This window comes from Hyperolius riggenbachi, chromosome 3 (assembly GCF_040937935.1).
Source record: "Hyperolius riggenbachi isolate aHypRig1 chromosome 3, aHypRig1.pri, whole genome shotgun sequence".
NCBI classification, from domain to species: domain Eukaryota; kingdom Metazoa; phylum Chordata; class Amphibia; order Anura; family Hyperoliidae; genus Hyperolius; species Hyperolius riggenbachi.
Window position 1 is genome coordinate 47333077 of NC_090648.1, and position 26625 is coordinate 47359701.

The 26625-nt window shown below is 47.0% G+C and overlaps 1 protein-coding gene across 1 annotated transcript in view; it reads right to left on the minus strand.

Moving 5' to 3' along the window:
- The window catches only part of LOC137562083 (mucin-17-like), a 40397-nt gene extending 14525 nt beyond the window's left edge, over positions 1-25872 (minus strand). The window contains exons 1-8 of the mRNA XM_068273419.1: positions 25857-25872; positions 25411-25515; positions 22361-22482; positions 19795-19853; positions 19028-19176; positions 6949-7002; positions 6694-6856; positions 4010-4083 (exon numbers count right to left, since the gene is read on the minus strand). Coding sequence (XP_068129520.1) covers positions 4010-4083; positions 6694-6856; positions 6949-7002; positions 19028-19176; positions 19795-19853; positions 22361-22482; positions 25411-25515; positions 25857-25872 — 742 coding nt within the window. The remainder of the gene's footprint in view (positions 1-4009; positions 4084-6693; positions 6857-6948; positions 7003-19027; positions 19177-19794; positions 19854-22360; positions 22483-25410; positions 25516-25856) is intronic.
- Positions 25873-26625: the final 753 nt, after the last annotated feature.

A 26625-nucleotide genomic window follows, 5' to 3' on the forward strand; every position in this document is an offset into this window, starting at 1 on the left:
TATACACATGCTCAATTCTTTACACATAATCCTCAAGGCAGTGCAAAGCTATGCAACTGTCTATCTACTACTGCTACTGTCATTCTCCCCTCCACCCCTCCAGGACCAGTGCTACCATATAGGCAAATGGAGCAATTGCAATAGGGCCCAGCATCTATAGGGCCCCCAAGTTTCTGCCACCACACTCTCAACAAACCCCCGTCCGCCACAGTGTTACAGAGGCAGGGCAAAGCTGGGCAGCTGTCTATCTACTATTGCTCCTCTCAATTTGACCTGGACACCGGAGGTGGGGAAGTGCCCCTTTGTCCATGGACTGGACAAGGGCTTTGGGGGAGACTTTGCCACTCTTCCAGAGACCCCCCCCCCCCCCATACCATGGGCCATGCGAAGCCTCACACAGTCCAGGCTCCACATTCTGGCTATACCAGCCTTCATAGGTGACAAGGGATTAGAGAGGCTTGAGAGAGGGGAACCACATGCTGTCCATTTTTTCAAAAAAATTCAAAGTTATGAAAAAGTATACATTAAAGTGTACTGCAGCATATGTCGTTTTCCTGCCTTTAACCATTTCAGCCCGCTGGTATTTTTCACCTTATGGATGAGAGGAATTTTCACCTATCAGCACTCCTTCTTTTCATGCCCCAATAACTTTATCACTACTTATCACAGCAAAATGATCTATACTTTGTTTTTTCCGCCACCAATTAGGCTTTCTTTGGGTGGTACATTATGCTAAGAATTATTTTAAATGCAATTTTATGGGAATAATAAGAAAAAAATGAAAAAAATGCATTATTTTTCAGTTTTTAACCATTGTAGTTTTAAAATAATTCATACTACCATAATTAAAATCCACACATTTTATTTGGCCATTTGTCCCTGTTATTGCAACATTTAAATTATTTCCCTAGTACAATGTATGGTGACAATATTTTATTTGGAAATAAAGGTCGATTTTTTTCAGTTTTACATCCATCACTCATTTTAAGCCCATTATTTAATAATTATATGCCCTCTTGTCATAGATATTATTTTTTTTTCCCCTTAAGGCTGCTTTCCCACCAGGACGTTGCATTTTAGGGGACGTTATAGGTCGCATAACGTGCCCCTAATGCAACGCCTGGTGGTGATGGAGCAGGGCGCTACCTAGAGCTGCGTTATGCAGCTCTTGGTGCGCCTTGTTTGTGCTCTGGGATGCGGAGACCACGTGATCCGTCTCACGTGGTCCCGCCAGCCAATCGCCGCGCAGTGCAGTGAATATTAATTAGCCATGGGGCTGGCCGCAGAGGAGGAGGGGATACCGCCTCCTCCTACATTACTGAGCATGTGCAAACAGTCTAACGCGGCTTAGCCGCATATAATGCACAGCTTGCAGCACTTTAAGTTGATGTCCAGCGTTACAATGTAACGCAACGTGGACACTGTGAACAGACCATTTAGTTTTCATTGCTGTGAGTTAGGCTGCGTTACAGGCTGCACTACCGTGCGCCTGTAACATCTTACTGTGAAAGCAGCCTAAAGTCAGGTGTGTTTTACTATTTGGCCAAAAGATGTCCCCTAATATGTACACTAATAGGATACAATGTATCACTACATTGTAACTAGGGTAAGTGACATAGGCTTCCATCGGAAGTCTCCGATCTCAGTGGCGGCGGTGGGATTTAGTGGATGGAAACATGGTTTCCATTGATAAATTTAACAATCGGCGGCGGAAACTGGCGAAAATCAGCGGCGGGAGATATGTAAAGAATAAACACTGTTTTTGAGCAATTCTCAGCGGACATGCTCGAATTGGCACAGGGGACTTTTGTCCCCTGCTGTCAATCCCCCCTGTTAGCAGCAGCAGCACGATCGCGGGCATCTGCTCGCTGGATCGCCTGCAGACCCCCCAAATTGCAGGGACGTGACCAGCGCATCCTTGCGGCTCTAGCTGCTGCCGCTGCGGACGTAAAACTCACGTCAGCGCGGCTGAAATGGTTAAAATCTTTTTTTTTTAATTATTATTATTTTCCTTAAAGTGTACCTGAGATTAATAAAATAAAATTAAATTATTTATACTTACCTGGGACTTCCTTCAGGCCATGGGCTCCCTTAACCTCTTGAGGACGGTAGGCTTACACCCCCCTAGTGACCAGTCTATTTTTACTATTTAGGTAACTGCAGCTTTAAGGCCTCACCACAGGGTCGTACAACTCAGCACACAAGTTATCCCCCCCCCTTTTTCTGCCCACCAACAGAGCTTTCTGCTGGTGGACTGTGATCGCTCCCAGGAAGTTTATTTGTTTTTTTTATAAATATATTTTTAAAATAAATATTGCCATTTCTTTTATATTTTTTATAGCTCCCTGCCCTCTCTGGCCAATCAACACGATTGGCTCTTATAGACATCAGCCTTTGATAGCCAATCGCTCTCCTGTCTCCTGTACACAGCTGTGCCCAGTACAGCACTGCTGTAGATCACAGCGCTGTACAATGTAAATAGACGTCTAACAGTCTCCTAGCGACAGTCACTGCTGGGAGACTGATGGCAGAGTGGAGCTGTGTGCGCATCAGTGTGCGCGATCTCCTGCAAACCCCGCTCCAGGACTTGATGCTAATTGGCCCATCGGCGTGACGCGGTTGTAAGGCAGTTAAACATACCCAGCAAATTCGGTGATTCTAGCACGTATGGGCGCTTTGCCGAATTTTTACAGTCGAATCCGGTGTTTGTCGGGTTGACCCAAACCAAGTTTGAACAGCCGTTTTGGGTTGAATATAGCAATGACCTGAACCCGAACATTAACACTAATGGCTAAAATGCACCTCTGCACAAATTACATGGTACACTTACTTTTAGAAACTCACATAGATGTTCCTGGTTTATTGATGCTAAATATGAACATGACCTGAAGAAATACAGTATCTTTCAAAATACATCACATGACCATTGTGTTAGTATGCTAATAAAGTTTTATGTATGGCTACACTATCATGTGCCATTTAGAGTCAATTGCTCCATTTTATAAATGTGTACACTTCAAATTATTTCCATAGTTACATACCGGTAGTTATTTGAGTTGAAAAAGACAAACGTCCACCAAGTTCAATCAGAAAAAAAAATAAAGTACAACACCAGCCTGCTCCCTCACATATCCCTGTTGATCCAGAGGAAGGTGAAAAACCCTTACAAGGCATGGTCCAATTAGCCCCAAAGAGGAAAAAATCCTTCCCGACTCCAGATGGCAATCACATAAAATCCCTGGATCAACACCACTGGCCATTACCTATTAATTATAGCCATGGATGTCTTTTAATGCAAGAAAAGAATCTAAGCCCCCTTTAAATGCAGATATAGAATTTGCCACTACAGGTAGTTCCCGGTTAACGAACGAGATAGACTGTAGGTTCGTTCTTAACCTGAATCTGTTCTTAAGTCGGAACACTGTGCCATCTCTGTCCTCTGTACCTCCTCTGTGCCTCCAGTGTCCCTTTCTGTGTCACCTCTGCCCTCTGTACCTGCTTATACAAGTTTAAAAGCCACTTTTTCTTTGATTTTTTTGAAAATCGATATTCTCAAAAATGTCCAAAAGTCCAATTTGGAAAAAAAAAATTGGGCTTGTTCCCATGGAAACACAGAATCCATGCCGTTCGTATCGGCAGGTTGTTTGTAAGTCGGCCGTTCGTAAGTCGGGGACTACCTGTACTTCCTGTGGCAATGCATTCCACATCTTAATCACTCTTACTGTAAAGAACTCTTTCCTAAATAAATGGCTAAAATGTTTTTCCTCCATGTCTAGGGACAAAAAGCTCATCTGCTAAGCTTTTATATTGACCTCTGATGTATTTATACATGACTAGCCGACCCGTGGCGTAGCATACGCCACATAAGAGGGTAGAGGGCAGGAAGGGGGTATTGGGCACAGCGGCTGGGAGGGGGGTTGGACACCCCCCCCATGTGCGCTCCCCCTCCTGCTTAAGCACAGTAGCAGCCGCCACTATTAGTAAGAGGCAGCGGGCGGGGATGACTCACCTCTTCCGTGTTCCATCCTGCGTTCCACTGTCGTCACTTCCTGCAATGCTGCACACTGTATTGGTGTAATTTGCCTTTTTAAAACAGAAGGAAATCTGCAATACTTCAGCTATAAGTGAACATTTGTGGTTACCCACAATGCACTGCTACTAAATATGCAAATTACCCCTTTCCCCCCTTGGTAAGCCAAGCAAGCATATAGCTTTAAATTATCAAACCCACATGTAGAGAGCCTGTTTCAGACATTTGGTCCTCATCTGTACATGGCAAGGATTGATATGGCTGTATGAGATAGGGCTTGGACCAGTACAACAGAGTAACCAAGCAGCTCAGGGTGACCCAAACCAACCCAAACCCAAATAATTCAGCTATAAGTGAACATTTGTGGTTACGGCCACAATGCACTGCTACTAAATATGCAAATAATTCCTTTTCACCCTTAGTAAGCCAAGCAAGCATCCAGAACCACTGATGTATTGCAAACCTATAGCTTTACATTTTACACAGCCATATCAAACCCACATGTGACAGCCTGTTTCAGACTTTTGGTCCTCATCAGTACATAGCAGGGATTGAAACGGCTGTATGAGATAGGGCTTGGACCAGTACATCAGAGTAACCAAGCAGCTCAGGGTGACCCAAACCACTCGGAATGTATAGGTGAATAAAAAGGACCAAAAAGACCTTCTACTAAAAAAATCAAAGCTTGGTGTAATTTGCCTTCTTAAAACAGAAGAAAATATGCAAAAATTCAGCTATAAGTAAACATTTGTGATCACCCACAACGCACTGCTACTAAATATGCAACTTATTCCTCTTCACCCTTGGTAAGCCAAGCAAGCCTATAGCTTTAAGTTTTACACAGTCATATCAAACCCACGTGACAGCCTGTTTCAGCCGTTTGGTCCTCATCAGCACATGGCAGAGATTGATACAGCTGTATGAGATAGGGCTTGGACCAGTACAACAGAGTAACCAAGCAGCTCAGGGTGACCCAAACCACTCGGAATGTATAGGAGAATAAAAGAGACCAAAAAGCCCTCCTACTAAAAAAAACAAAGCTTGGTGTAATTTTCTTTCTTAAAACAGAAGAAAATTTGCAATAATTCAGCTATAAGTGAACATTTGTGGTTACCCACAATGCACTGCTACTGAATATGCAAATTATCCCTCTTTGCCCTTGGTTTGATATGACACTACTTCTTCTTCTTGCTTGAATCGGCCCTGGGGGCAGGGCGCTACTTCTTCTTCTTGCTTGAAGGTTGAGGCACTTACTCTATTATATATATAGAAGAATAGAAGATAGATTTGCAATAATTCAAGTTGGAGTGAGCTTGAGATGTCTCCCAGTACATCACTGCTGAATACATGTAAATTAACCATTGTTGCCTTTAGAAGCTAAACACACCTCCAGATACGCTGGACTGCAATGATGTGTCAGCTTGTTAATTTGTACTGAGCCTTAACAATCCAACACGCATACAGACTGTTTTGGCTTGTTTGCTCCTCATCAGTGCATGGCATGGATTAATTTGGCTTTGTGGAGTAGGGCTTGTAACACCGAGAGGTACAGACTAACCAGCAAGCTCATGGTGACCCAGAACTCATTGGAGTGTGTGAGGGGATACAATGGTCTTAAAAGCCCCCTTACTAAAACACTATGGAAAACAAAAGTTTGCTTTCTTAGAACAGAAAGAATTTGCGATAATTCAGGTTGGAATGAGCTTGAGATGTCTCCCAGTGCATCACTGCTGAATATATGCAAATTAACCATTGTTGCCTTTAGAAGATAAACACACCTCCAGAGCTGCTGGAATGCAGTGTTTAGCTTCTTCTTGCTTGGACCGGCCCTGGGGGCAGGGCGATGCTTCTTCTTCTTGCTTGGATCAGCCCCTTCTTCTTGCTTGGACCGGCCCGGGGGGCGGGGCGATACTTCTTCTTCTTGCTTGAAGGTTGAGGCACTTAGCCTATTATATATATAGATAATTAGATCCCCTCTAAGGCATAGTTTCTCTATTTTATCACTTATGTAGCTTCTTCTGTTTCCGTTACCTTATTAGGACGGGGTTCTCCCTTAAAGGGGGTCTCACACCTTTCAATTGTATATTTATTTTCAATTCAAGAATTACAGTAAATGTTTATGATTCTAACATTTGAAAAATATGGGTGCAATACATCACGTTGCGTCAAACGGAACATAGAGGCCGAATCTACTGCATTTTTCTAGGATGGAGCACAAAACGGTGGATGCACAGACGCAATTAAGACCTTACGAGAATGGACCGTGTTCAATTTCACTAAGCTGGTCAACGTGTCTGATTCGATCGTCATCATGAAAATACTTACCCAGGTACTTACCCAGCCATCATAGGTAGCTACAGGTTCCCCTTAGCATTAGGTAGCCAGATGTACCCTCACTATTAAAGTAGCTAGACATGCCCTGACTGAAGGGTGATCTTATCAGTGCAGTGCCGAGAGCCAGGTGACTAAACTCTCATTTACGCTCATCTTGGGACTCTGCACTGGGAAGGAGGCAGGGAGGTGCTAAGGGAGGGGAGTGAGCCGCCCCTCCATCATCAGACGCCTGTAGGCACATGCCTACAGTGCCTTATGGTAAATCCGGCCCTGTGTATGTATGAACAATAAAAAATATTAGAATTACATTGCATCAACAGAACACTTACAAGCATTGTGGGCCTACACTTTTCTGAATCACACATCTGCCCTCATTACAGTTCTGGCTTTTAGGGTTTATTGGATCGCACTGCGACACACAGGTCATGCCTTCCGGAATCAGAAGCTCCATGTAGTAATCTTGGAATTCAGTCGCAATCTTGCTGCAGGGAGCTACAAGGAGAAAGGAAACAAAAATGTGAAGTCATCTGGCACATCACACAATTCCAAAAGCTTTTGTATGGAAACAAAGAAATCTTCCTTACACGGAATTTCTACTCTCCCAGTTGTAACGTTTTCATCAAAACAGAAGACAGTTCCTGAAAGAAAAAAAAAAAGTAAAATAAATTTAATACAATAGCCCTCAGTTCATTTGCTTTACAGCATATCTAAAGTCAGTTTAAGGCCTCTTTCCCACCAGGACGTTGTGTTTTACGGGACGTTATAGGTCGCATAACGTGCCCCTAACGCAACGCCTGGTAGTGTTGGAGGCGGACGCTACCTAGAGCTGCGTTATGCAGCTCTTGGTGCGCCTTTTTTGTGCTATGGACTGCGGAGACCACGTGATCTGCATCACGTGGTCCCGCCAGCCAATCGCAGCACAGAGCGGCCGCTCCAGGAAGTCACACAGTGCAGTGAATATTAATTAGCCATGTGGATGGCCGCGAAGGAGGAGGGGAGACCTCCTCCTCCAACATTACTGAGCATGTGCAAGCAGTCTAACGTGGCTTAGCCGCATATAACGCACAGCATGCTGCACTTTAACTTGACGTCCAGCGTTACAATGTAACGCAACGTGGGCACTGTGAACAGCCCATTGATTTTTCATTACTGTGCGGTGGGCTGCGTTACAGGGTGCTCTAATGTGCGCCTGTAACGTCCCACTGTGAAAGCAGCCTAATAAAAGGAAAAAGTTAGATACTTACCTCTAGTGAGGAGCACAAATTTCACGTAGATGTAATTTCACATCGGAATTCACAATTATGATGCGAAATTGTAATGCAAAATGTTGGGAAAAATCGTAATTTCGTACGTAATTGTATTCATTCAAATTTTGTGTAATTTTTGCATAATTTTATGCAGCGGTGTATAGCAAAGCCCCCATACATGCTATTGTCACCAAAATTGCTAAATAATCTAAGAAGAAGATTGTGTAAACGTAAAAAAAAAAAAAGGTTTTGTAGTAGTTTTTGAGAAAAATGATTTTAAGAATGTAAATGAAAATGGTTTTTAAACTCAGAAAAATTGCATTTTTCCATCGCAATTTTAACCACTTGAGGACTGCGGTGTTGAACCCCCCTAGTGACCAGGCCATTTTTACTTAATTAGGCCACTGCAACTTTAAAGGAGAACTGAAGTGAGAAGTATACGGAGGCTGCCATATTTATTTCCTTTTAATCAATACCAGTTGCCTGGCAGCCCTGCTGGTCTATTTCTCTGCAGTAGTATCTGAAAGACACCAGAAACAAGCATGCAGCTAGTCTTGTCAGATCTGACTTAAGGCCCCGTTCACACTGCACGCGTTTCCAGTCGCGTTTTGGAAACGCGTGCAGGTGGCCGACACGCACGACATCAGACATTGCATAGAGTGCAATGTCTGATGTTCACACTGCATGCGTTCCGGACCTGTGCGCGTTCCGGGAACGCATGCTGCACGCATTTTTTGTAAAAACGCGTGGCTGTCCCATTCACTTTCAGTGAATGGGATCAGCCACGCAACACACAGAGACGCACATGACGTGCGTTCCTGTGCGTTGTGTTCTGTACAGAACGCGCCTGCGTTTTGTGATGTGAACGGGGCCTTAAAGTCTGAAAAACGTGATCTGCTGCATGCTTGTTCAGGGGCTATAGCTAATAGTATTAGAGGCAGAGGATCAGCAGGGCTGCCAGGCAACTGGTATTGCTTAAAAGGAAATAAACATGGCAGCCTCCATATACCTCTCTCTTCAGTTGTCCTTTAAGGCCAAGCTGCAGGGCCGCACAACACAGCACACAAGTGATTCCCCCCCACTTTTCCCCCCACCAACAGAGCTCTCTGTTGGTGGGGTCTAATCGCTCCCCTTATGTTTATTTATTTTTAATGTGAATATTTTTATTATTATTTTTTAAATAAAAAAACATATTTCTTTAAATGTTTTCCCTCCCTCCCTCCCCCAGTCAGCCAATCACTGCGATCGGTGGTGATAGGCTATCACCGCCGATCGCTTCTGTGTCACCCAGGGGGACAGCCATGTCACACGGCTGTCGCCCGGAACAGCGCTGCTGCTGATCGCTGTGCTGTACTACCCTATTAGATGGCGTCTCCCGCTCCGAGACTGAAGGCGGGGTGGAGCTCTGCCACCAAGCAGGAGATGCTGTGTGCGATCTCCTGCTAGCCCCATAGACGCCCGTTCATGCCAACCAGCGTGCAGCGGTCCTGGGGCTGCCGCACTACTCACGACTAGTGATGCTCAAATACCCCTTTTTAAAATTCGAGTTTGGTCGAATTCGAATAGTAAATTATTCGAGGTCAGTCGAATATTCGAGTCGAATAATTTTTACTATTCGATTCGACCTCGGACTTCGAGCTCACTATTCGAGTCGGTATTCGAGCTAACTATTCGAGCTGACTATTCGAATTGGCCTTAAATAGCTTCCAACACTTGTTTTGAGGGTGAATGATGCAAGAAACCTCTTTTTTTCCAAGTAACAACAGCAAGTGATTATGTGGGGATGTTCCTTTAAAAAAAAATGTGGAAAGAGAAGTTGTGTCCTTAATTTTGTTCAGTAGTGTTACTGTATATACTTGTTCTTCTTCTTCTTTATCTTTCTTCTTCTTCTTCTCGATCTTCTTCTTCTATATCTTCTTCTTCTTCTTCTTCTTCTTCTTCTTCTTCTTCTTCTTCTTCTTCTTCTTCTTATTCTTCTTCTTCTTCTTCTTCTTCTTCTTCTTCTTCTTCTTCTTCTTCTTCTTCATCTTCTTCTTCTTCTTCTTCTTCTTCTTCATCTTCTTCATCTTCTTCATCATCTTCTTCATCTTCTTCTTCTTCTTCTTCATCTTCTTCTTCTTCTTCATCTTCTTCTTCTTCATCTTCTTCATCTTCTTCTTCTTTTTCATCTTCTTCTTCATCATCTTCTTCTTCATCTTCTTCTTCTTCTTCATCTTTATCTTCTCCTTCCTTTTCAATATCGTCTTCTTCTTCTTCACGTATTTCTCTTTTCAATTTTTTTTTTAAAGAAATGCAGCTATTTTTGAGCGTAACAAATAGCTGGTGGGCGCATGCATGTTGGAAGCGCCATTGTATGTGCTCCCTGGCAGTGGAAACACAAAGACAGCAGGAGGTAAATTCAGCAGCAGGAGGAGGAGGATGAGTGTGTGGCAGCAGGCAGTCAATGAGGCAGGCAGCTCGCCGTGACATAATAGCCCTGGTACCTAGCGGTGATACCAGGGCTGTAAATAAACACAACAGGAGGTCCCAGACAGCGGTCGTGCAGCCCACATTGTGTCCAATACACAACTGGGACAACACAGTTTTCAACCCGGGCACCTCAGAAAAATTAAACCTTTTTTTTTTTTATGGTTTTTTGGTTTTTGGTTTTGCAACCAATATAGCTATTGTTTGACGTAATAGCTGGTGGCAGAGTGGCAGCAGAAGAAGGTAATTCTGTGTACCCTGGCAGTGGGAAACACAGACAGACAGCAGAAGGGCAGTACACAGCAGCCCACTGTAGGTGTAAAATGTGTGGCTGCAGGCGACGTAATAGTCAAAGTGAACCAGGCTGGCTTAGTGAGCAGGAGCCAGGAGGTGGTAAAGGGTGGTAAGGCACATTAACGATGGTTCCGGCAGCCAGTTCATGTCCCCCTCTCGCCGACAACAGGGGCCAGGAACTCGCCTTCCACCCACGCCTGGTTCATCTTGAGAAACGTCAGTCTGTCCACAGACTTGTGAGACAGACGTGAGCGTTTCTCGGTGACCACGCCACCAGCTGCACTGAAGCAGCGCTCGGACAGCACGCTGGAAGGGGGGCAGGACAGCACTTCCAGGGCGTACTGCGCAAGCTCGCTCCAGATCTCCATGCGCTTGACCCAATACTCCATGGGATCAACAGGGGCATCGCTGTCAAGCCCGCTGTAGGACCCCATGTAGTCAGCCACCATGCGGGTCAGGCGCTGGCTGTGACCGGAGGAGGATGCTGCTGCATGCATCTCCTCTCTATTCACTGCTGCCGGAGCCTCTACAGTCCTGTAGAGCTCGTGGCTGAGAGACAGCAGGTCTGTGGGGCGCTTGCTGCTGCTGGATGCAGGCACCTGCTGCTGCCTCTGTGCTGGCTGCTGGACAGTGGGGGTGGAAGGCTGGGGGAAGGCTTCCTCCAAGCGCTCAACAAGGGCCTGCTGCAAGCTCCTTATTTGTTGCGCTGGGTCTCCTCCTGCAGGCGGCAGGAACTGGCTCAACTTCCCCTTGAGGCGTGGGTCCAACATCATGCTGATCCAGATGTCCTCCCTCTGCTTCATCTGGATCACCCTGGGGTCCCTGCGCAGGCACGTCAGCATGTGCGCTGCCATTGGGAAGAGGCGGGCCACGTCTGCTGGCACATCGACGTCAGTGCTGTCCTCATCCTCCTCCTCTGCCGCCTCATCCTCTCTCCACCCCCGCACCAACTCAGCTGCGCTGTGCTGATCCCCCTCATCAGCAGCCAGGTCAGGGACCTCCACCAAGTCCTCCTCCTCCTCCCCCTCAGAGGTGGACTGCGCAGCTGGTTGCCGCTCCTGCTGGTCCAAGGCTGCCGCTCCCTGTTCCAGCAAAGCATCGAGGGCCCTGTTCAGCAGAGAAACCAGGGGCACCCACTCGCAAACCATAGCATGGTCCCTGCTCACCATGTTTGTGGCCTGCAGGAAGGGAGCCAGCACTAAGCACACCTGCTGCATGTGCCTCCAGTCATCATCGGGGACGATGGACGGGATGTTGCTGGTCTTGTCCCTTCTCTGAGCTGCGGAAACAGTGGCCAGGGCAAGGTACTGTTTGACAGCGCGCCTCTGTTCAACCAGACGCTCCAACATCGCCAGGGTGGAGTTCCAGCGAGTCGGAACGTCAAGGATCAGCCGATGGCGTGGCAGATCCAGCTCCTTTTGCACGTCTTCCAGGCTCGCACAGGCTGCAGCCGAGCGCCGGAAGTGACGCACAACATTCCTTGCCGTTTCCAGCAGTTCGCCCATCCCCTGGTAGGTGCGCAGGAACTTCTGCACCACCAGGTTCAGCACGTGGGCAAGACAGGGGATGTGGGTCAGGTTTCCCCTGTCTATTGCGGCAACCAGATTGGCCCCATTGTCGGCCACCACCTCTCCGACTCTGAGGCCTCTGGGGGTCAGCCAAATCCTCTCCTGCTCCTGGAGTTTGGCCAACACATGGGTTGCCGTCAGCTTGGTCTTCCCAAGGCTGACCAAGTGCAGCAGCGCTTGGCAGTGGCGGGCCTTCACGCTGCTGCTGAGGCGGGGGGTTTGGCCAGGTGTGCCGGAGGATGGCAGAGGATCGGAGGAACCTGCTGCAGTTCCCCTGAGCCTGCGGGGTGGCACCACCCACTGTGTTGCTGCTGCTGCTGTGCCCGCTGCTGCTCTCCCATCCTCACCCCCTTCCACCAAGCTGACCCAGTGGACAGTGAAGGACAGGTAGCGGCCTGTCCCGAAGCGGCTGCTCCAGGAGTCCATGGTGACGTGGACCCTTTCACCAACCGCGTGCTCCAGCCCTCGCTCCACATTGGCCATCACAAAGCGGTGCAGTGCAGGAATGGCCTTGCGGGCAAAGAAGTGTCTGCTGGGGAGCTGCCAGTCTGGGGCTGCGCAAGCAAGCAGCGCACGAATGTCGCTCCCCTCCTGCACGAGCGTGTACGGCAGGAGTTGGGAGCACATGGCCCGTGCCAGCAAGCCGTTCAGCTGCCGCACGCGACGGCTGCTGGGAGGCAGAGCCCTAACCACCCCCTGGAAGGACTCGCTCAAAAGGCTCTGGCGTGGCCTTTTGCTGACACGGGAATCAGCAGACACAGCAGAGGAGGCCACTGAGGACTGGCTGCCAGAACAGGCCTCAGTGTCGGCGGCAGGAGTTGCAGAGGGGGGAGGAGCAGTGCGTTTCCGCACTCCTGCTGGTGCTGCTGGAGGAGCAGGAGGGCGGGTGGCTGCTGTTGCTGCTGCTGCTGCTGAAGGCTGTGCAGTGATGGGTGTGGTGCCACTGCCAGCAGCAGATGCCTTCAGCCTCTGGAACTCCTCATGCTGGTGGAAATGTTTAGCCGCAAGGTGGTTGATGAGCGAGCTGGTGCTGAACTTTAAGGGGTCTGCACCTCTGCTCAACTTCCGCTGACAGTGGTTGCAAGTGGCGTACTTGCTGTACACAGTGGGCATGGTGAAAAACCGCCAGATTGGTGACAGAAACTTCCCCCTACGGCATGGAAGCGCTGCTGCCTGTCTCCCTGTGGTGGTTGGGGGGGGGGCTTGGGTGCGGCTGGGGGTGGTACTGGCTGCTGCTGCTGCTGCTGCTGCTGAGCCTGAGACACCAGCAGGCTGTGGGACGCTGCCAATGCTTGCAATGATGCGCCTCCTTGCAAGGCCCACAAGCGCATCCTCCTCCTCCTCCTCAGAGCTGCTGAGGACGACATCCCCTGGAGGTGGTGGCACCCAGTCTCTGTCTGTCACCGGGTCATCATCATCCTCCCCCTCCTGAAACATGTCCTGCTGGGATGAGGACCCCCCAAACTCCTCTCCTGATGCATGGATGGGCTGCTTGACTGTCGCCACAGTCTTGCTGTCCAATCCCTCATCCCCCAAAGTGCCCATCAGCATCTCCTCCTCAAGATCGCCAACAACAGCAGACAATTTACTCATGATGCCTGGGGTCAAAAGACTGCTGAATGACAGGTCGGCGAGTGACGGTGAACTGGCCTCCTCCCCAGACCCTGCTGGGCGGCTGCTGCGAACAGGGGTGGTGGTGGTGGTGAGGGTGGAGGCCTCGGATGCAGAGCTGATGGCGGGCTGCTCATCCTCCGTCATGAGTTGCACCACAGTGTCTGCATCCTTTTCCTCAATGGGACGTTTCCGACCCGGCTGGAGGAAAATGGGAGCAGGTGCTACACGCTGCTGCTGCTGTGTCTCTGCAGCGTGAGTTGCAGATGCTCCTGCTGGGCGGCGCCCAAGGCGTCCACGGCCAGTGGCTATGGGAGGAATGTTAGCCACTGACGCTGCTGCTGCTGCTGCGGAACTGTGCATGGTGGCGCGCCCGCGGCCGCGGCTTGCCACAATGCTGCTCCCTCTCCTCCTGATTCCCTTGCTGCCCTTCCCCTTGCCCAAACCGCGCTGGCTGCCACTTCCAGACATCTTAAATGTTTTGGGCGTATAGACAAAAGTTTTGTAAAAGGGCGGGTGAAAAGTGGGGTACTTTAATGGAGTGGGTTGGTTGGTGAGGTGACTGAGTGAGTGTCCCCTAGTACAGTAAGTAAGTAGTAACAGTCAGGAAGTACAACTAGCAGTTACAATAATCAGTAGTAATCACAAGTAAATTTAGTGTGTGTACACTCAGACAGTGAGTGCACGCACGCAGGAGCTAGTAGCCTATGGACAGTGACTGAGTGTCCTAGACTCCTAGTACAGTAAGAGTAAGTAGTAACAGTAAGTACAACTAACTAATTACGATAATCAATCAGCGATCAGAAGGAAATGGAGTGTGGGTGTGTGTACACTCAGACAGTGAGTGCACGCACGCAGGAGCTAGTAGCCTATGAACACAGTGACTGAGTGTCCTAGACTCCTAGTACAGTAAGAGTAAGTAGTAACAGTAAGTACAACTAACTAATTACGATAATCAATCAGCGATCAGAAGGAAATGGAGTGTGGGTGTGTGTACACTCAGACAGTGAGTGCACGCACGCAGGAGCTAGTAGCCTATGAACACAGTGACTGAGTGTCCTAGACTCCTAGTACAGTAAGAGTAAGTAGTAACAGTAAGTACAACTAACTAATTACGATAATCAATCAGCGATCAGAAGGAAATGGAGTGTGGGTGTGTGTACACTCAGACAGTGAGTGCACGCACGCAGGAGCTAGTAGCCTATGAACACAGTGACTGAGTGTCCTAGACTCCTAGTACAGTAAGAGTAAGTAGTAACAGTAAGTAGAACTAACTAATTACAATAATCAATCAGCGATCAGAAGGAAATAGAGTGTGGGTGGTGTGTGTACACTCAGACAGTGAGTGCACGCACGCAGGAGCTAGTAGCCTATGAACACAGTGACTGAGTGTCCTAGACTCCTAGTACAGTAAGAGTAAGTAGTAACAGTAAGTAGAACTAACTAATTACAATAATCAATCAGCGATCAGAAGGAAATAGAGTGTGGGTGGTGTGTGTACACTCAGACAGTGAGTGACCGCACGCAGGAGCTAGTAGCCTATGGACAGTGACTGAGTGTCCTAGACTCCTAGTACAGTAAGAGTAAGTAGTAACAGTAAGTACAACTAACTAATTACGATAATCATTCAGCGATCAGAAGGAAATGGAGTGTGGGTGTGTGTACACTCAGACAGTGAGTGCACGCACGCAGGAGCTAGTAGCCTATGGACAGTGACTGAGTGTCCTAGACTCCTAGTACAGTAAGAGTAAGTAGTAACAGTAAGTAGAACTAACTAATTACAATAATCAATCAGCGATCAGAAGGAAATAGAGTGTGGGTGGTGTGTGTACACTCAGACAGTGAGTGACCGCACGCAGGAGCTAGTAGCCTATGGACAGTGACTGAGTGTCCTAGACTCCTAGTACAGTAAGAGTAAGTAGTAACAGTAAGTACAACTAACTAATTACGATAATCATTCAGCGATCAGAAGGAAATGGAGTGTGGGTGTGTGTACACTCAGACAGTGAGTGCACGCACGCAGGAGCTAGTAGCCTATGGACAGTGACTGAGTGTCCTAGACTCCTAGTACAGTAAGAGTAAGTAGTAACAGTAAGTAAAACTAACTAATTACGATAATCAATCAGCGATCAGAAGGAAATAGAGTGTGTGTTGTGTGTGTACACTCAGACAGTGAGTGCAGTGCGCACACGCAGGAGCTAGTAGCCTATATGAACAGTGACAGTGAGTGTCCCTACGGGTACAGTAAGAGTAAGTAGTAAGTAAGTACAACTAACTAACAATAATCTATCAGTAATCAGAAGGAAATAGAGTGTGTGTACACACAGACAGTGAGTGAGTGCACACACGCAGGAGCTAGCTAGTAGCTTATAAACAGTGACAGTCAGTGAGTGTCCTACTCCTAGTACAGTATAACTACAATACTATTAGTAAAGGACAGCAGAAATACTGGTATAGATGAGAGAAATAAACAGAGGACAGCTGCCCACAGAGGCAAGGCCCCCCTGAGGCCTAAACCTGTAAGCTTGCAGCAGCTGCCTGGCTGTCTCTAATGTAACACACAAGCTACTAACTAAAATACAATGTCTATCTAACTAACAACAATATAGGTGTGTATGGCAGGTGTAGGTGAGCAAAAACGCTAGGTAAATGACCACAATAGAGCACTTGCTAAGCCAAAGCACAAAGGAGCAACTCTCTCTCTGTACAAGTCTCAGGCAAGCATGGAGAAACGGAACATGGCGGCCGCTATTTATAGGGTAGGGGCTGGCCAGGGTCCCCCTCTGTGATTGGCTGCCGTCAGAGGGCCTGGGAGCCCTCTGATTGGCTCTAAGGACATCAATCTGGGCTATGACGCTATTCGAGCTCGGTACCGAGCTCGAATAGCGCCGTTTGCTCGAATAGCTCGAATAGTGAATGGGCTATTCGAGTGTACTCGGATAGCCCATTCGAATAGCTCCAGCTATTCGGAGCTCGAATACCGAGCTCGAATAGCTGAAAAAGAGCTCGAATATTCGAGCTACTCGAATATTCGAGCTCTGCTGAGCACCACTGCTCACGACAATTGGCGTGGAGCAGTCGGCAAGTAGTTAAAATAGATTTTCTCATAAAGTACAAGGTATTTTTTTTTATTTATTTTTGCCTTGTACCCACTATTCTCCTTAACACATGTAGCAATTTTGGTGACAATAACATGTAGGGGGCTTTGCCATTAACCGCTAAATTCGGCACAACATTATGCGGTGATTAAATAAAATCAACTGAATTTACGAATTGTAATTATGTATGGGTGTAATAGCAAAAATGTACACAAAATTTTGCATAATCATAAAAAGCTGGTTACATTATCACTACTTACCTCAGTATGAGGAAAGCCTTTGGATGGTCCAGATGCTTCTATGGTCTTCCTAAACCCTTCTTTCCTGAGCTGGGACACTCTTCATAATATTCAACTTTCAAGGCCATGCTGCCCTCCATACAGGGCTGTAGCAATAGCCCCTTCAAGGGATGCAGGCACAGTGGCCCCGAGTCTGGTGGGGGGCCCGCCAGGGCAGTTTTTAGCAGCAGGAGGGGGCGCAGCACAGGATAAAGGGGCAGTAGGCACACAGCGGCGGGGGTTGGGGCTCCCCCTTCAGTGTTCCTGGCTCACCCCTCCAGAAACCATGCCAGAGGGTGGGGAACTCACTTCTGATGGCGACTGAGCTCTGCATGCCTACGTCTTCTATGTCTCCAACTCTGCTGACCCTACTTCCTGTCAGCCACATTGGAGACATACAAGAAGTAGACATGGGGTGGGGGGCTCCACCCAAAGTTTCACATGGGGGGGCAGGGATTTCTAGTTACACTACTGCCTCCATGTATGTAGGATCCACAGACAACTCTGCTGTCATTGCTATCGCTGCGAGAAAAAAAAATAATGTACAAAAACCTCTCTGGGTGTTTTTGTGGTGTCATTCACTTATCCTCCCCCAGTGGCACCACCTCCGCCAGGTGCCATTGGGACTCATCAGTCATCACCTGCCTGCATGGTTGTAGTTTGCTAGGGACTCTGTGATTGCTTAAAGTGTATTTTCATGTTTAAAAAGACATTACTATTATTAATAGCCACATTTAAAGTGATAATTTCTTTAACATCAATTTTCTCCAGTTGTAGCCCCTTCTCACCCTTATAATCCATGCAATTGGGGATTGTAGCAAGTATGGGGGCTGTATTATTAATGTTAAAGTCTAATCCGTGATCACGGCTGTGATCACAGATTTTACAGGCAATCACTGTGAAAATCCGAGTCAAATTCGGAAGTCCGTTTCAAATCCGGATAGCAATCACGGCTTTTCCGGATTTTGATACCGCCGTGGCCGGATTTACTCGAATCCGTGATCAGCGGTGTCTGAGCACCACTGATAGTGTTTATACAGTTTATGTAATACTAATCTGTGGGGTGGAAAGGATAAACCTTGCAAAGGAGAACACAGAGATACCGGGAGCCCGAATGGTGCAGTATGTACAAATAGGGTCTCAGCTGATATACAATAAAGACTGTGGTACTCACAAGGGTGGGTTACAGCACATGGCAACCATCAGTCCTGACACCCTAAACCTTGCCCTCCTAGAACCCACAAACCCCAGCTGAACTGCATCGCAAGTGTGCTGGCTTGCCCAGCTATCACTTCTCCCTTACCCAGCACAGGTAGCTACAGGTGTCCCTTAGCATTAGGTAGAGAGAGGTACCCTCACTATTAAGTACCCAGTGATGCCCTCGACTGAAGGGAGAGCTCATCAGTGGAATGCCAAGAGTCGGATGAGTAACCTCCCATTTACACTCTGCTCAGGACTCTGCATTGTGAATGAGGGAGGATCTAGGGGAAGGGAAGGAGCTACCCCTCCATCATCAGGCGCCTGTAGGCACATGCCTACAGTGCCTTATGATAACTGTGGCTCTGGCAACCATCCAATCAATGCCTGAGGGTAATAGCTGTCCCCAAAATATGAACGTTGGTCACTCTCTGACAAGGGAGCTCGGGAGAGTCCCCTCCCCCCGCCACAGAGGGGGATAAGGGAACACACAGTTGAGAGGCTCCAAGTGTATAAAACCATTAAAAAGTTAAAATTGAGGTGGCTTACTTCATAAACAGCAAGACTTACAGCACTGGCCTGGAGGCGCCCGATGCTGATCAGCACAGTAAACTCGGCACAGATTGTTGGCCTGATGAAGTGAGACTTTTGGGCTTACAAAACGCGTTGCCTTGCGCTAATAAACTTTTTGACCAGTACTGTAAGTCTTGCTGTTTATGAGGTAAGCCACCTCAATTTTAAATTTGTAATTGTTTTATATACTTGGGCACCTCTCCACCATGTATGTGTATGTAATACTGGTGTTTGCATCTAGTAGTACTAACATTTAATCTGGTTACTGGCAGTTGTGAAAACTGTAGTAAGTATACATAACAAATGCATTTTCCCTCATTTGCAAACCTACCGTCAGTACAGTTGGACAGGGTTGTCACCAACTCTGTGATTTTCTCTTCAACCTGTTTAAACATCTCTTCGTACTGCTCATTGATATTTGCATGTTCTTTATACTCGAGTTCCACAATGACTTCATAATCCACAATAACGCTGCCCTGCCTGTCACACAAATGAAAAAAATAACATTGTTAGATGCTGGGTCGTCACTGCTGATTTGTGTCGCTTGTGAATTTTCTCCAAAGTCATTTTCACATCGAAAATGCTATTTTGGATTTAAAAAAAACGTAATTGTAAAAATACATTGTATTTTCACAATATGGTCACAATATGATTCAAGATACTGCATCTGGCCTACAAATCTGTCTGTGTTGGAAACCAAAGGAGCTGATGAGCTGACCAAGACCATATGTGTAGATAGAGAAAAAGAGAGGTCCGAGGACTGAGCCTTGGGGAACAGTGAGGGGGCGTGGAGAGGAGGTGGTGCCAGAGTACGCAACTCTGAAGGTCCTATCTGAGAGGTAGAAGGAAAGCCAGGAGAGAGCAAGACCCTGAATGCCCATGGATGAGACGATTTGGAGAAGTCGGGGCTGGTCCACAGTATCAAAAATGGAAAAGAGGATAAGAATGGAGTAGAGGCCTTTAGATTTAGCAGTCGCTAGGTCATATGCTATCGGATGCACATTGAAATGAATGCTTGGTTAGTTTCAGTTATCATTAGGAGTAATACAATATTATGTGTCAGTAAAATCTCTCTGTGGATTTAACAGAGCTATTTACCTGATTCCAATAATTTTAATTCCTTTATATCCAGGGATCTCAGCATAAGCTTCTTCTATCTACAAGGTACAAGGAAAAAACAGATCAGTGACACTCAATACATATAGACTTTACAAACTTCAAAGAGAATGCATATCTATATGTGCATCAGGTTGATTGAGCACCTGTGATGGCAGGGGTCTCATAGAGCATACATATGAATCAGCTGCTGGGAGATTTGGGCACAGGGTAAAGCTAAAAAATGGTTCACCCTGACCTTGCATAAGTCCCGACGGCGTTGATTACTATTCCCCTTTCAGGTCGCCGTGGATGGTGGGGAATGATGTAACTCGGCGGCACCCAAACTTTTGACGGCGCCCAAATCACTCACTGATCGCAGCTATAGCTGTAATTCCTATTACAGCCTATGGTGGCACCAGCTGCGCCCAACTCTCCTGCACTGTTTTTACAGTGCTCGCTCATAGACACCTGTGTAAATGTAAGGTATTGCGTGCCTATTCGGTGACATGCACCTAATGGTAGATACCCAGTTGACCATTAGGAGGAATAACATAGGGGGTAGTCTGAGTAGTTAACCGGCTAGTAGTATTTATTATTTTTGTTTTTATTTATTAGGAGGAGAAGTTAATGTAAGGCATTCAGAAGGAGGGCTAAGCAAGTGAAGTGTAGTCCGGAGTTTGTAGTGGACTGGTGCGGACCTTCCTTGTGTTTAAATGTTTCTACAGGCCTTGCTGACCTGGTCCTGCACGGTCCTTTACCTGTGGGGTGTAGCGGTGTCCATCTTCCAAAAACCACATGGTCCGGAGTTAGTTGAGGAGCAGAAATGCAGACATCAAACCAACAAACGTTGATTCCGGTGATATCTTTATTTACTAACTGTATCAGAGCCGTACAATAAGAAGTTTTGAATCACAAACAGACATACCGTATATTCCGGCGTATTAGACGACTGGGCGTATAAGACGACCCTTCAACTTTTCCAGTTAAAATATAGAGTTTGGGATATACTCGCCGTATAATACTACCCCTCTTCCAACGTGCACCAAATAATTTTTTTAAAAAAATCATACTGGCGCTGTGGATGAACAGATACTGGTGCTGTACTGTATGTGGTACCCAGAATATAACAGTATATAGGTGATTGACTATTTGGATTGGTTAACTCTCCCTAAGTGGATTGGTCAGCTTTCCTTGTCTACCTGTTTATCAGAGTGGTATGGAAGAATAGATTGCGCTGTGCCCATAAAACATGCCTCTTTTACCCTTCTGGCCCACCATTGTATCCTATTTACCTCCTTCTTTGCCTCTCAGAACTTGCACATGTGCACCACTTCAATACAGTCCTCAGCAGCGATATCTGAGAGGCGGTAACAGGATAGGGCATATTACGGCGTATAAGACGACCCCTGACTTTTCAGAACATTTTCAAGGGTTAAAAAGTAGTCTTATACGCCAGAATATACAGTATATGATTCTGTAGGCCCAATTTGACATGTCGTCACACAGTTGTACCCCCTTTGAAATGTAAAAAGACTTCCTCAATATTCTAATGACCTCTGACAGCATTTGTCGCTACAGGTGCACACAATAATCAACTGATCTCTCAGCCAGAGAGCAACAAAGAAAGAAGTGTTAAAAATTCCACCAGTCTGAAAAGAAAAGACAAAAAACAAAACAAAACAAAACAAAAAAACCTTTGAAAGCACAAAGGCCAAATGGTGTTATGATTCATACATACTCATGAAACCAGGCTTTATGTTCAAGCCCTTGTTTAGAGTCTGAAACATCTAAAACATCTGAGTCTGAAACATGAACTTGTATTCAAATGTCCGACGTTCCTTCCTTGAAATTTCCCCTCAGGATGGTAATTTTCAGGTTCCTCATGCTGTGGGCATGTTTGATCAAATGTAGTCCTCAGTGTTGAGCTCCGGATGAAATCCGAATGTGTTTCATTCAGATTTCATCCAGATAAATAGTGTACATGAGCGCGTGTGTGTGGGGTGGGGGGGATAAATTTATCCAGAAGCCATCTTCTTTAACCCGTCCCACAGCGCATCCCACGCTGCGTTCCAAGTCTCGTCATGTGACTACTAAGCTTCCTCCTTCAAACCGCAAGGAGGAAGTGTTTGTAGTCACGAGACCGCGGCTTGGAACGCAGCATGGGATGCACCGTGGGACGGGTTAAAGAGGACGGGTTCTGGGTAAGTTTAACCCACCCCCCTGCACACACATCCGATGCTCATCACTGGTAGTCCTATTGTGATCCTATTGTATCCCTTCTTTTGTGCTTCACTGTGAAGCAGTGCATGTTTAACCTTTTCCATACTGTTTGAAGGAGGGTTAGGGTTAGACATCAGGAAGGTAAGTTAGTTTTAGGCACTAGGAGTGGGAGGTTAGTGTGAGAATAAGGGCTGGGAAAGTCTATAGCAAAATATCGGTAATATTACATTACCAATATTTTAACTATTGTCGCCACTCTGCACCCAAGAGAAGCAGCAGTGGTTCAATAGGTACTCATTGTGTGTGACTGAGATACATACCATATATGAAGGCGTGAACCCCTCACCTGTTGTGTAAATTTCTCCTCAAAAGCCTTAAATGTTTCTGACTCAAAGTCCTGTAAGTCTTCTGTAAATTGCTCGCTGGTGATTTTCATCACTACAGCCACGGCAGCGTCAACGGTTGTAACTGTGGAAGAGCAAGGGGAATAATATAATGCAGAGGATTTAGGAATATAATATAAAAAAAAATAAAACAACCGTACATCATTATAATAAATGTATTTAATAATTAAAGATGATTTTGTAGGCTCAATAGTCATGTGATAGATGAGTAAGGCTCCCATTTGCCATTTCTCCTTCCTCTTTTATTTTATTTATTCTGTCTTCAGCATCAGAAATGCTTCTTCTAACGAAATACTGCTCTATAGTAGTCTGTAGCTTTGCCCTACATGCAATGTTTAGATTAGACTTAAAGGGGCACTTTAGCAACATTGTTGTTCTAATATCTCTATCATCAGTTGTGTATAAGGCCCCTTTCACATCTGAGAATCGCAAAATTCTAGCGCTAAGAGCTAGAGTTTTGTTTGAGTGTTTTTACCACGATTAGTGCGGCAAAAATCACTGGACACTTCTGTGATTTCAGAGCAATCGCGGTCAGCGCTTTATAAGCACTGCGCCATGATCGCTCCAGAATCGCCCCGAAAATGCTGCAGGTAACACGTTTGCGATTGGTGCTAATCACAAAACGCCCACGGTCGGTGACAATCGTGGCAGTGAGAGCACTGCCATAGGGTAACAAAGCACTAGCATTTTAAAAAGTGCTCCTGCTAATCGCTTAAGTGTGAATGGGCCCTTAGGGACAGGATACATTTCCCCTTGAGCTTATGTTAAAAAATACCTGCAAGTGGCATTTTTTCTCACTAAACAACTGATCTCCCATCAGTAACTCAGCTGCAGCTGACATGGTGTTCCTCTGCACAGACATGGTGTGATCAGTGGCGTAGCAATAGGGGTTGCAGAGGTAGCGACCGCATCGGGGCCCTTGGGTCAGAGGGGCCCGAGGGGCCATCCCTCAAGCACAGTATTAGCTCTCTATTGGTCCTGTACTCATAATAATCACTTCTATAGATGCTTTAAAAAGTAGTAATCATTAAAAAACTGTTTCCCATCCCCTACTTGCACCCATTACACTGTGGAAATCCTTGGCAGGTTTTGGTGTGACATATCATTTGTTATATATAGAGTGCTTGGGGGGGGGGGGGGGGGGCTTATAAAAACTTGCACTGGGGGCCCATAGCTCCTTAGCTATGCCACTGGGTGTGATCTAACTGTCATCTCCCTTCTTTGCTTCCATATGGTGTTCCCCTGCACAGACATGGTGTGATCTAACTGTCATCTCTCTTACTTGCCTCTACATGGTGTTCCCCTGCACAGACATGGTGTGATCTAACTGGCATCTCTCTTCCTTGCCTCTACATGGTGTTCCCCTGCACAGACATGGTATGATCTAACTGGCATCTCTCTTCCTTGCCTCTACATGGTGTTCCCCTGCACAGACATGGTATGATCTAACTGTCATCTCTCTTCCTTGCCTCCACATGGTGTTCCCCTGCACAGACAAGACCTGCCATCAAATCAAAATTGAGCCATATATGAATGATTAGCTTCAAGAGAACCCCAGGGCAGAATTAATGAGAAAAGACAAAAAAAAAAAAAACAGATCTAAATGAGGCTTCCTTCACTGTCCTCTGGTACCATGTTGCCGCTCGCTTGTAGTTCGAGTGCAGCCATACTGCAGGCATGACCGAGCGGGCATGGCCGTGTGCACAGGCGAGACTGCAGTATGGCCCCCTCATGCTTGAAGAAGAGAGTGGTCTTGATCAGACAAGCCCTTAATGGTAATCTTTGGAGGGTTCACACTCAGCTACGGGGGACCAAAGAACACTATAGGAAGCATCATTAGGATCAAGAACCTTCCTATTCTTAGGTAAGTATGTGATTTTGTACCTGAGCTACAGCTTAACCACCCTGGCGTTCTGATTAAATCGCCAGGGTGGCTGCGGGAGGGTTTTTTTTAAATTAAAAAAAAAACTATTTCATGCAGCCAACTGAAAGTTGGCTGCATGAAAGCCCACTAGAGGGCGCTCCGGAGGCGTTCTTCCGATCGCCTCCGGCGCCCAGAATAAACAAGGAAGGCCGCAATGAGCGGCCTTCCTTGTTTTGCTTACATCGTCGCCATAGCGACGAGCAGAGTGACGTCATCGACGTCAGCCGACGTCCTGACGTCAGCCGCCTCCGATCCAGCCCTTAGCGCTGGCCGGAACTTTTTGTTCCGGCTACGCTGGGCTCAGGCGGCTGGGGGGACCCTCTTTCGCCGCTGCTCGCGGCGGATCGCCGCAGAGCGGCGGCGATCAGGCAGCACACGCGGCTGGCAAAGTGCCGGCTGCGTGTGCTGCTTTTTATTTGACGAAAATCGGCCCAGCAGGGCCTGAGCGGCAGCCTCTGGCGGTGTTGGACGAGCTGAGCTTGTCCAGACCGCTCAGCAGGTTAAAGCTTAAAGCGGAACTGTAAATACTTTTTAAACGCATTGTTTCACTTACCTGAGGCTTTTGTAAGCCTCCAGCAGCCGTCCTGTCCTGCGCCAGTCCTGCCCGAGCCTCCGTTCTGATATTGTGGTGAAACCCCTCCCACAGTGTGATGTCATGACCATGGTTCTGACAGTTGTGAACCTCGTTGCATTGTGGAAAATAACGGCTATCGTATTTCCAACTGCCAAGCAAGCAAAATCTCCCTCTGTGCATAGAATTCTCAGTATCGAACATTCCGTACAGATCACCTGGCTGGACTAAAGATGTCACCATGTGATAAATGTCAGAATGTAAATCAGGGAGAGAAAAGATTTTACAATGGGCAAACACTGACTAAATAACCTATAAATAAGCATTGTAAAAAACAAAACAAAAAAAAAACAATTTTATTAATTATGATAATTGCACTACAGTTCCTTTTTAATGTAGCAGAGCCGCAACATCCGCTGCTCCCTCCGGACCCCACATCCATTCTGTTCCAATATTCTGATATACTGATTAAATCATCTGCACTGACAGTCACTTACCCGGCGGTGTTCTGTCAATGATGTTTTCACAGAAAACTCCATAATATGTGTCATCTGTACAGACACATTTTATTCCATCGTAGTAGCCACCATTCTGACAGTTTGCTGCGGAAAAGTTTTACACGGTCAGAAAACAAACATCAATCCATTATCAATTAATGCATTGAAGGAGACGTCCGAGGAATTTAAAAAAAATCTACTTACTGGAGGCTTCCTCCAGCCCCTGGCAGCTGATCTGTCCCTCGCTGCAGCTCCAGTGTCCCCGGGTTTGACATGCTGACCTCGCCAGGTTGGGATCTTCTGCAGCTGCGTGAGCTTGTGGCCACGCTGTTTGCGATCACACTCATGTGGTGTGGAGTGTTCTGCGCAGGCTCAGTACGTCTGCCATGTAAGTGCGATCGTGAGTGGCACAGCCATGCACTTGTGCAGCTGCAGAAGATCCTTACCTGGCAAGGTTGGCATGTCCAAGGAAGGGGATCCCGGGACACCGGAGCTGCGGCGAGGGACAGATCCGCTGCCAGGAGGTGGAGGAAGCCTCAGGTAAGTTGGTCTCATTTTTTAAATACCTCAGACTTATCCTTTACATCCTTTTGTTGTCAGTTTATCCCTCCTCAGTGATGGACAAAGTCAATAGTCACCATATTCACCTTCCCATTGCCTTGGAATTGACTCCATCATCTGACACTTTCACAGCAGTTTTGAAGCTAAACTTTATTTTTACGTTAGAAATGCAGACTGTGTGAAGACTCAGGTTACTGTCCAGCATTCCTCATGACCTGTGTGAGTTTTCATTTGCATCAGATGCTGCTGTGTGCGAATGAAACAAAGTCCACACCACAAACTTGTGTACACAGGGCAGCCCAGCCAGCACCAGGGGAGAGAGCGAGTGACGTTATAGTCACAGACAGCAGTAGTGACATGACATGAGTCATCTCATCTCGCCAGACTCGCCTGGCTCCACCGCTGACTCTGTCTGCTGCTGACGATGGGGAGGAGGGAGGCGGAGCCGAGGGAGAGATGAGAGATGACCACGAGATTGTCTGCCTGAGCCGGCGGCTGCGCCCGTGCGCCGCAATTAGTAAGGATGCCGGCCCGGCAGCACCCACACGCTCCCGTCCTCCTCGCAAACACAAAACATTACAGTATGCAAACAGGGAGGGGGGGCCCGGCCAGGCCCCCCCTCGAGGCTTCAGGCGGGCGGGCCCAGTCGCGCAT